Source organism: Bos mutus, chromosome 10, assembly GCF_027580195.1.
Source record: "Bos mutus isolate GX-2022 chromosome 10, NWIPB_WYAK_1.1, whole genome shotgun sequence".
NCBI lineage: Eukaryota > Metazoa > Chordata > Mammalia > Artiodactyla > Bovidae > Bos > Bos mutus.
In genome coordinates, this window is record NC_091626.1 from 78657354 (window position 1) to 78669504 (window position 12151).

Sequence of the window (12151 nt, forward strand, 5' to 3'; positions counted from 1 at the left end):
GGGGCAGAAAAGGGAGGCTTAAAAAAATAGAACCCATTCTAAGGGAACAAAAAAGCAATCATGTGAATTTTAGAGAAGCTAAATGAAATATTTCAGTGCAACATTCTAATCATTTAAATAAAATTCATCTACACATTTCTCACCAATTTTATAAAACTCAGTTCTAATCTGTGGTCTTTCAGGGTCTGAGAGTATAAGTGTGTCTATGTAGACACTTCAAGACTTTAAGACTCCAGTTTTATACGAACAGCTATTCTGTTTCATGTCAGAACAGAGGAAATGAGTACAAGTGTTATCAAGATTTTTAAAAAAAGTGAATTTCACAATTCCATTAACCACTAAGGTGTCCAATGGTTAAGTCAAACTTACTCTTTTTGTTTTATAAAGAAATCTGGGATGTTACTAGGTTTGTTGTGATCTTGCCATTTATAGAGCAGACAAGTACATGTCAAGGGAAGTGTGAGAAATGGCCTAAGAACTGAGCTCTATGACTGGCATAAACTAGGGTTTCTATTTAAATGTATACCAGCTTTCCACACCAGTTGCAACTAATTTGAAAGAGATAACTGATTAAATTTCATGGGCTTTAGGAATAAAACCAGATAACTTTTTTTCAACTGCTTTGTCATGACTTAAAGTGCTGAGGAGTTTATAAGAAGCAAGCGTAATTTTCCAGTTCCATCAATAATTCATCCCTTCCAACTATCCTTTTTGCCTGAATCATTTCTTGATCATTTATCATACAGCCCACAGATACACAATCTCTGTCTCTCTTTCACACACTCACACATATGTACACACACATGTGAATAAACACACTCGTCCAGAAAACAAACTAGTTGGCTAATTCTGAATTCACTTCACTTGCAAATGTAAGCCCCATTGTCACGAACATGCTAATGGTTTGGGGAAGTCCACCTGTGGCCTTTAGCTTTAAGCAGTAGGCTCTCATTGGCTTCCATGAAAGACGAGACCAAGATGTGGTCCTTTCCATGTGCCGCGTGCGTGCATGCTCCGTCACTTCAGTTGTGTCCGACTCTTACAACCCTATGGACTATATAGCCCACCAGACTCCTCTGTCTGAGGGGTTCTCCAAGCAAGAATACTGGAGTGAGTTGTCAGGCCCTCCTCCAGGGGATCTTCCCAACCCAGGGATCGAATCCATGTCTCCTGCATCACCTGCACTGCAGGCAGATTCTTTACTGCTTGAGCCACCAGGGAAGCCCATGTACTGCAAAGACAGCATATCAGAGAGCCCTCTGCATTCATTCTTTGTGGTTGAAGCTAATTGATGGCCGTGGAGTTTGTCTTTTAGGAGTGAAGGAATGTGGAGGGACTGAAATCTGCTCATGTTCCCACCAGTGTTCCCCCATTAGCTGTAAAGACCAAAGGTCTACGGCATCCAGTGCTCCATGTGAGGATATGTTACAGAATCTTCACTGGACTGAGTTCTGTGGGGTGATTTTGGCTGTGGTTTTAATTCTCAAGCCTTCTCACTGGTTATGGGGGCTAACTCATATCTATACAATGAATTTGGTTCTTCAATTAGAAACAAAACAGAAACAAACAAACAAAGCATCCAACTAATAGAGAGGTAGAGAGGCTTACCATTTAAGCACCTGGGTCCATACTCAGACAGACTTGGGTTCAAATCCTTGCACCTGGCTTTACTGAACCTCTCTCCTAACTTGTACAATAGGTACAAAGGGTGGTGACTGGCACTGAGCCAGTGATCAATACATGGCAGTTTTGTCAGTGGTGTAGACACTTAAGGTTGGGTGTGGACTTGGTAATTATATCCTTCTGTTCATCAGATGTAACTACCTGGAACCCGATGCTGTGTCCTCCCGAGACAATGAACCCAGTTCAGCAAGGAGAACTCCAGGCCCCACAGGTGGGGTGACTGAGATGGTCCTTGGAAACCAGTATCTCCAAGAAGAGTGCAAGGTCTGTGTTTTAAAAACTGCATGCGAAACCCTACTTTCAGTATTCAAGCCACCAATACAGAATCTCGAGGACTGTTTACCTTTTCTGCTTTTCGTACCTTGCGGCCCATCTCAGGCCACACCTCTAGCAGCATCTTTTTTCCACCCTGCCCATATCCCGTGTTTACAGACATTTTACACAGTATCCTCCATGGTGAAAAGTCATCTCAAATGGAATCTTTAAGAAACTGCACATGTAATAAGAAGTTAGACTCCATTTGCTCTCTAGTCTGTTCAGATTCAGTTGCCTTGACATGTCTGGCTCAAAGCGCACTAGAAAATGAGAAGCATAGCTAATGATAGTGTCCTATAGTGTAATTTAAGAAACTGCCCTTTAAGGCTAACTGGGTAATGTTCATGCTCTAAACAGGCACTCTTGGGCGACTGAGGATTTCTCATGCATAGATACTACCTTAAGGCAATTCACACATTTGGTTTGTTTGGATGGTGCTCCCAAATTGATACCTAGAGTTGCCAGATTTAGTAAATAAAATACAGGACAACCAGTTAAATTTTAATTTCAGACAAACAATAAATAATTTTTCACTATGAGTATATCCTATATAATATTTAAGTCAGCAACTTCATGACCTAAAAGTGGAACTGACTGAGCAACGGGTTCTTCTGAGAACCTTCTAGATCACCCAGAATGGTCTACATGGTTTGCTACAGCAAGATGATCACCCAAACAGAACCTCTCTACGTAACAGTCTGGCTGACATGCAGCCAAGAGGCACCATGTTGGCAGCACTGGTCACTTAAACACTGAAATATATACTGGTTGGTAAAAGATGCTGCTCAGAACCTCCCTGGTATGTACCTTCTACCAGCTCCACCTCCTGCCACTCTCCCAGGGAACCCTTGCACCCTCTCACAGTTCAGTAACTACATGATGAATGTGACAGGCAACAACATGGATGGACCCTGAGAACACTGTGCTGATGGAGTAAGTCAGACACAGAAAGATGAACACTGTATGCTCTCATTTATAGGTGGAAGCTAAAAATAACCAAACTCATAGAAACAGAAAACAGATCGGTGGTTGCCAGATGAAGACAGAGGAAAATGGGTGAGGTGATCAAAAGGTACAGACTCCCAGTGTAAGATTCTTAAGTCCTGGGGATGTGAGTACAGGATGGTAGCTATAGCTAACAATGCTGTATTGTGTATTTGAAAGTTGCCTAGAGAGTAGATTTTGAAAGCTCTCACTGTAAGAAAAATAATTGAAACTAACGAGGTGATGTTAAATTATCGTGGTGATCATTTTACAATACGTATGTATATCAAATCACTATGTTAAACATCTGAACACTTGAAACTTATACAATATTACATGTTAATTATACCTCAGTAAAATGGGAGGGGAAGAAAGGATAGCATTGGAGAAACAAGTGGTATGAGCCTTCAGAGTTAGGAGACTATAAATTTTGGTCTCGCCATCGGAGTGGTGACATTGTTCCTCATTTTAAAACAATAATTCACATTGAGAATATTAAGATGTCTTCCATTTAAATAATCGCCATTTCTTTCTTTACATTTCTTTTAAATAATTTCCACTCTCTATACATCACAATCTACCCTCTAACATTGCTTAGGTTGATTTATACCCCTTTAACAGAATCAGGAAATTTAACATTATAACAAAAAGGAACTTTGTTTTATCTGTTCCTGTTCGTCCCATTCTGTCAGCATATATTTGATAAAGACACTGAGGCCCATGGAACTTAAGGCGGTACCCAGAGTCCCATAGCTAGTTAGTGGTTGAGTCAGCAGTAGAGGTGAAGTAAATGAGATTTCCATTTCCTGGTCCAAAGCAGAGGGGCCCAGATCTGACCCACTGCTTGTTTTTGAATGACTTCTTTAAAAATGATCCTTACATTTTTTAATGGTGGAGGAAAAAAATCAAAGATGAACAATGTTTTCGATAGGTGAAAATTATATGAAATGCAAATTTCAGTGTCTACAGACTTTTACTGGAACACAGGCACACTTACTATGTATGCATTCTTTATGGTTACTTTTGTCAACAGAGTGGTTGCAATAGAGACTGTATGGTCCCCAAAGCCTGAAATATTTCCTCTCTGGCTCTTGACTTAAAAAAAAAAAATTACTCTGCAGCTAAATAAGGGCCTTAATAGCAGTCCCAGCCTGAATGCCTGGGGTCATTCTGATTTGTGGATGCCAAATTTCCACCAATTAGTAAATGTTATAGTTATCACCCCTACATACTAATGAAAAGCTACATCTCCACTGAAAAAGCCTGATAAAAGTAACTTCCTGATGGTGACACTGCAAATCAGATTCAAAACTGAAAACAGAACAGTCCTGCAACATTTAAGACTGATCAAAATATCATGCAGCAATACCCTTCTCCCTGACCTTAGTGTTCACAACCCCCAGAGGAAAGAAGTCCTTCTGAGCTGCTATGGTGATCAGTGCGTGTATGCGTGGATGCTAAGTCACTTCAGTGGGACTTTTTGCGATCCTATGGACTGTAGCCCGCCCACCTGGCTCGTCTGTCAATAGGATTCTCCAGGCAAGAATACTAAAGTGGGTTGCCATGCCCTCCTCCAGGGATCTTCTTGACCCAGGGATGGAACCCATGTCTCTTATGTCTCCTGAACTGGCAGGTGGGTCCTTTACCACTAGTGCAAGCTGGGAATCAGTAACAAGAGGCAAACTTTTACTAAATCAGTAGAACCCTCCTCCTGAATGGACGTCTTACTTAGAATAACAATATTCAAAACATAGGAATCAAATTGTAGCGTCTAAGGAAGGGGGAGGATTGGAGGTGGGGAGACTTATGGTCCAAGGTGTAAAAACTGCTAATGCAGAAAATAATCTAAAGGAACTATCCCAATGTTTAAAAATTATAATTTAAAAAACTAAGAAGCATGTAAATATTTATATATTTTATTGTGTTTATATAAATTTTATATAAAAATACATGCTATTTATATATGATATATGAACATATTTATAGTATAATATGTATAACCATGTGTATCCATATATATACATACACAAACACATATACCCCATTAAAGGTTAGTTCAAGATATAGGCCTTGTTTATGTGATGATATATTTCAAAAGCCTAAAAATACTTATAGATAATAAACCAAAGTTTATCCTAATACTGGCAGGGAGGGGTATAAGAAAAATTATATATGTAGTAGTGCTATTTTTGTCCAAGTTGAAGTACTATTTCAAATTTTAAAAAAACCAACTCTAACTCCAATAATAGAGAAATTATTAAATAAATTTTAGGACACAATATTGAAGAATACTACACATTCACTTAAGATACATCCAGAGGAATTGTAAAACCATGAACAAGCAATGTAAGAGTAATAAGTAAAGGAAAAAAAAAAAGGTATAAAATCTATGCTTACAAGTTAAAAATAATACCTCACTGAAAATAAGTCATACATAGTGAAAAATACAAAGATAATTTATCAAATTTTTACAGTTGTTGTCTTTGGTTGCTGAGGTTATGAAGTATTTTTTTTTAATTTCTTTCAATTTGACTACATATTTCAAATTTTCTAAAAGGATTGTATATGATTTCTATAATTGAAATAAAGTAAAATTAGGAAATAATTTAATTTACAGGGAAAAGGAAAACCAGGAATATATAGTTTAGCCAATGGGTTAAAAAACACATAAACCCAGAATTTTTTTAAAACACAGAAGAAAAAGAAAGACTTTCAAGTTCATTTCGGCACTGTGACATGCCAGACATCCTGCTGCAGCAAGCTCAACTTAGCCTGACCAGTAGATGTCGCTGTTACACTTCTTACTTTGAGTGAATCTCAAGATACACAACTGCTTTTTAGAGCCAGTACTGGGAGGGAGGAGGGAGGACGGTTCAGGATGGGGAACACGTGTATACCTGTGGTGGATTCATTTTGATATTTGGCAAAACCAATACAATATTGTTAAGTTTAAAAAAAAAAAGTCAAAAGGCTTTGACTGTGTGGATCACAACAAACTGGAAAATTCTGAAAGAGATGGGAATACCAGACCACCTGACCTGCCTCCTGAGAAATATGTATGCAGGTCAAGAAGCAACAGTTAGAACTGGACATGGAACAACAGACTGTTCCAAATAGGAAAAGGAGTATGTCAAGGCTATATATTGTCACCCTGCTTATTTAACTTATATGCAGAGTACATCATGAGAAATGCTGGACTGGAAGAAGCACAGGCTGGAATCAAAACTGTCAGAAGAAATATCAATAACCTCAGATATGCAGATGACACCACCCTTATGGCAGAAAGTGAAGAGGAACTAAAAAGCCTCTTGATGAAAGTGAGTGAGGAGAGTGAAAAAAAATTGGCTTAAAACTCAACATTCAGAAAACGAAGATCATGGCATCTGGTCCCTTCACTTCATGGCAAATATATGGGGAAACAATGGAAACAGTGAGAGACTTTATTTTTGGGGGTTCCCAAATCACTGCAGATGGTAACTGAAGCCATGAAATTAAAAGATGCTTGCTCCTTGGAAGAAAAGTTATGACCAACCTAGATAGCATATTAAAAAGCAGAGACATTACCTTGCTGACAAAGGTCTGTCTAGTCAAAGCTATGGTTTTTCCAGTAGCCATGTATGGATGTGACAGTTGAACTATAAAGAAAGCCGAGCGCCGAAGAATTGATGCTTTTGAACTGTGGTATTGGAGAAAACTCTTGAGAGTTAGTTCCTTGGACTGCAAGGAGATCCAACCAGTCCACCCTGAAGGAAATCAGTCCTGAACATTCATTGGAAGGATTGATGCTAAAGCTGAAACTCCAATACTTTGGCCACCTGATGTGAAGAACTGACTCATTTGAAAAGACCCTGATGCTGGGAAAGACTGAAGGCGGGAGGAGAAGAGGACAACAGAGGATGAGATGTTTGGATGGTATCACTGACTCAATGGACATGAGTTTGAGTAAGCTCATGTGAGTGTGAGTAAGTTGTTGATGGACAGGGAAGCCTGGCATGCTGCAGTCCATGGGGTCGCAAAGAGTCAGACACGACTGAGCGACAGAACTGAACTGAGGTTAAAAAAAACTACAAATTTCCAGTTCATCTCATGAAGGCTTGTAGTTTTTACATCTCTCAGCTTCATTCCACACCTCCTTTTACAATAACTGAGATGTCCAATGTTTTTCTAAAATGACATACGATGACTGTGGTCTTATGATTATGAAAAGTACAAGATTCTTGTGCTCTTGGATGCCTGAGAAAATTGTCACCCTGAGAATATTACAGGCCACAACTCATCAAAAACATACTTCCAGGCTTGAAAGTAATGAATTGGAAGGTGTTAAATGAAATCAGGAACACAAAATTGTCAGTAAGTTTTAAAGTTAATGGCAGGGGTGGTGGGGAGGGTGCGGTGAGGAAGCCTCTCTTGGATTCCTAATGCTCACTCCCGTCTCTCACAGAAAATGGGGAAGTGAAGGGGGGCGGGGACAATTGTGACAGTCTACAATGTGCAAGTAGGTAAAACCCAGCCCTCTGCTTTGTATAGGTCAGTCAGTGCTTCTGTGTCACTGAATCCGTAAAAGAATGGGAAAGAGAAGGCTGTTTTTTCAACGGGTCATCCTGCATTTGGCAGATTTCCTGCCAAACTGTTCACCTGTTACTTGAGTGGCTGCAGAGAAAGGAAGGTGCAGGAATGTGGAAGACAGGCTATTTGAATTTCACTGGAGGATCCAGATCATATCAGTCAGTTACTGTATGTTCTCAAATTTTTAGAAAAATATTAGGAGTGACAAATGGCGTCTCCCACAATGAGGTTTAGGCCACAAAGTGATATTAGCAGAATACTCTGTAAATGCTCAGGTATTTCCATGACTGTGTAAACACAGTCACTTTCTAGTGCACAAATTTCAAATCAGCAACGTATATCTGTTTTCTGCAGCTGACTGATTTTTAGACAATGACCCTCACACAAAAGACAGCTTTAGCAGCCTCGCAGACACACTTTATGTTAAATGCATAGTAAATGAGTCTCTATTACATACAAAGAGTCATAGCCCAAACACAAAGGTTTCTACTCACATGGAGATCCAAGTGCAATTCATTTCTGTTGGGTTTCTCTCTTTCCTCGTGGAGCAGAAATGGACAGGCTGGCCCTGCTCTGTAAGCCAGGACCCATGCACCTCCATCTTTGCTGGGAAGGTCTTTAGCTGCTGTCTGCTCACTGAAGCTGTCCTGGGCAAAGGCCTCAGAGGAGATGCCTAGACCAAAGCAGAGAAGTCCATGAGTGACACAGTGGTGACAATGCATCAAGCCAGCCACTTCTGGGGACTCCTATGTGGGCCACTGCATAGCACCTCTTCCTTCCCTTCCTAGGTTATATTTTTAGGGTTTGCTTTCCTCCAAAAGTGCTTATCTTAAGTATTCTTTCTGCATCACACTCAGAATGAATTAAAATATATGCCCTCATATCCAAGGCATATAAAAAATAAGTCTATTAGTTGTACTCAGTGCTTCCTATTCCTGCTTACCAATCAGGCTATATAGATGATTCTCTTTCAGAACAGAATCAGAGGATGAGCTGCAGGACAGAAGTCAGGAGTCCTGGACTCCTGACTTACAAGTTGGCTTTACTTGCAAAAGGTATCACCTGAACCAAGTCACTTGTGTGTATTCTTCGAGGGCAGGAACTGCATCCAGTTCATCTTCATTTCTGGGGATAGCTGGCCTTTGGTCAGTGTGTTGAATGAGTGACACCCACGTGAGTGCACTAGGAACTCACTTTCCTATCTCCAGAATGAGAGTATTAAGCTAGCTCTTCTTTGAACTATGTTAGGGTGATAATAGTCAACTATGTGACAGGCACGGTTCTTAACCCTGTTCGGTTTTCAAAATAACTCTATAGGTAGGTATCATTAGGGTTCTCATTTTAGATGAGAAAACTGAAGTGCAAAGATTTTCAGTGAATGGCTTAAGATCAGTAAATGATAAAGCCAGGAATTGAACCCAGGCAGTCACACACAGGCAGGTGTGCTCTTAATGACGAGACTCCATGGTCTCTGCCTGACATTTTTGAGATGGCGATACCTGTCCTACAATAAAAGGACTTTGTGGTCAAGTAAGCATGTAGCTTTTATCCCCAGAGCCATGACTCATGTTAGCATACTAAAGAATTTGAGATGTCCTTTAGCAAAGAAACTTAACTCTATATAATAGCATTTTCCAAACTTAGTTGACCACAGAATCCAATTAAAGGGACACCTGTTAAACATGTCACAAGCCACCAGTGTGTTCCACTTGAATAGAGTTTAGAAACAACGAGATCACCCCTAATGTCCCATAGAGCTCTCAGGCTCCTAGACCTATTCTAGTTCCTGGTAAGCAAACTTGGATATTAAGCAACCAGGCAGAAGTTAAGAGTTTAGGCTCAGTGTACTTTTGCAATAGAGATGACTGCTGGATATGTGACAGGGTGTTTATTACACATAATCCTTGTAATAGTGTCTCTTTGGCAGGGACCCAAAGCCAGCCAATGACTTCAGCCATGCTGAACACCTGACTTACAAGTAATCTGAGCCGAGAGTAAGTCAGCAAACAAAAGGACTGTGGGATAACACACTTCTCCTTTATATTAGTGTAGCATTTCAGGAGAAAATTTGGAAACACCCAAGGTTTTGCTTTTTGTTTGCCTGTTGGGTTGGTTGGTTTCCAATCACACTTTAAAACTGAAAGATGATACAGGTCACAGTGTCTCTATGGTTGCCCTCTGGCAGGCTGTCCACAAAACACTGCAGTGAAAACCAAGAAAATGAAGGTCCAGGGCCTTGGGCATCTACTCTGCATCCAGAAGGTTACACGTAAGCCCTTTCTTCACCTGAGTTAGGTGTCTTAGAATGAGGGTTTTTTCAGGAACTTGGCCTCATTCTTTCCACTAGCCTCTTTGTACCTACTGTCTCCAGACAGACTTTCTTCTGGGCTCTTGTTTAGGGCTTCGTGTGCTACAGAGTGGCCCCCACTCCTGCTCAGAAGACAGGGAGGAATAATGCCTAAAAGAACCTCAGAGAGGAGACAGTCTACTAAGCTCCTCCTGTATACTCATGGTGACCCCAAGAAGAGTGCAGTGCGAGCCATGCTTTAAGAGATGAAGAGACTAAAGTGTGGACCCCTTTTAATTTCCATTTATAAAGCTTATCCCTCTCCTAGAATATTTCTGTTTAGATAACTTCTATTTATTTAGCTCATCTCCCCTCATTTTTGGCAAGAAAAGAGAAAATAAGCCTTTTAAAATTTATGATGTACTCTAACCTAGTTACTTTGTCTTCGAAATGTATTCATTACTAATCACACCTCTCATTTCAACCTCCTCCACTTCCCACTTTTATTTTGGAATAGCTTCTGGCTTTGGGTACAGTTTACACAGATTGACAAAACAACATAAAACATGCTGTATACATCACAAAGAGCATGCTGTGCAACACCTAAGGGAAGACATCTTGATCCTCAAAGGCACATTGTCTGGTGAGTGGTTCATCATTTAGGTATAAGACAGTGGTAAATTCCCACGGGGATAAGGACCTCGTGTCCTTAGCTAAAATGCAGACGCCCATGGAAATGCATCCACACACCTTTCGTGGCTGTCCACCACTGCATGAAGCAGGTGTGGGGTGCGATCTAGCTGACTTAATGCAGAGGGAAAGACAATGCGAAGTTTAGGCAGAAACAATGAAAAGTAAGTGCATATTAGAAACAGTTTTAATTATGAAGAACCCGTTTCTAATACCTAATTTTAACCAGACAATATCCCTATGAAGCAAACATTTAAGGTAAAACTATGGTGGGTAGTAATCTGGGGAAAGGTTGTTAGGACAGGAAAGACCAAGGGCAGAAATAAGTAACAAAACACTTCTCAAAAGTCTGACAAAGTAGGCGAGGACACAAGACAAATGCACCATTGGAAAGGACATAAACTAATAAATTCTTTTATTATTTTTATCAAAGTATAATTGATATACAATGTTGTGTTAATTTCTGCTGTAGAGCAAAGTGATTGAGTTATTCATATATGTATATATTTTCTTTTTTTTTTCTTGTCAAAGAACACAATAGTTTAATGAAGAACAAACTTTTATTTTGGACCATCTATTTTCTCATTCATTCATATAAAAACACTCTTGAAATGTCTGTTTTCTGTCCAGCTAATTGATATTAGAAGTCTCACTGATTTTATCTTCTATGGTTATAGGCTTATTTGTTTTTGCATAATATCCCTGGGGATTCCCTGGTGGTTCAGACGAAAAGAATCCCCTCCGCCCCCCAAAGCAGGAGACTTGGGTTCGACCCCTGGGTCTGGAAAATCCCCTGGAGGAGGAAATGGCCACCCACTCCAGCACTCCCGCCTGGAGAATCCCATGGACAGAGGAGCCCAGCGGTCCACAGTCCCCGCTGTCACAAAGAGTTGGACACGACCGAGGGACTAACACACACTGCATTTTCATATATTCTAAAAAGTATACTAGTTTGAATCTACTTACAAGTATCGGGAACCACTATTTAAGATGTCTCACAAATTTGCCATTTATCTATTTCTTATTTATGTATATGTGCTCAGTTGTGTTCCACTCCCTGCGACCCCATGGACTGCAGTCCGCCAGGCTCCTCTGTCCATGTAACCCTCCTGCAAGAATACTGGAGTGGGTGGCCACCTCCTCCCAGGGATCCAAACCCGCATCTCCAGCATTGTAGGCGGAACCCTTACCGCTGAGCCAGCGTGGATAGCCCATTTATTTGTCATAGTAGGAAAACTGCAGGGAGGTTGGTTGGTTGCTGGCATTGATAAACAGCTTAAGGATGCATCCTTCTGGCTTTCTATTACATCATCATCATAGGCTGGCATTTTGTTTCTTGCCTCCAAGATTCCTGTTCCATCTCCAGGCATGAGGAGAAAAGTCAGTGCCAGAGCTGTTGTTACCATTGAGCAGGAAAGAGAAACATTTCTAGAAATCTCTTGTCAGGCTTCTGCTTTAGTCTCATTGCCTAAAACTGAAAATATTCTTTTCCAATGTGGTTTGTTACAGGATATTGAATATAGTAAGTACCCTGTGCTATACAGTAGGATCTGTATATCCATTCTGCATATAATGGTCTGCGAACCCCAACCTCCGATTTCACTATATATATTATAGAATGGATAA

At 40.3% G+C, this 12151-nt stretch overlaps 1 protein-coding gene across 2 annotated transcripts in view; it reads right to left on the reverse strand.

Moving 5' to 3' along the window:
* Positions 1-12151, reverse strand: part of FMN1 (formin 1) — a 467756-nt gene that overhangs the window by 356016 nt on the left and 99589 nt on the right. Inside the window, exon 2 of one of the 2 annotated variants that reach the window (XM_070378268.1) lies at positions 8043-8221. The exons of the other annotated variant lie outside the window; for it this stretch is intronic. Coding sequence (XP_070234369.1) covers positions 8043-8221 — 179 coding nt within the window. The remainder of the gene's footprint in view (positions 1-8042; positions 8222-12151) is intronic. 2 annotated transcript variants of the gene reach the window in all.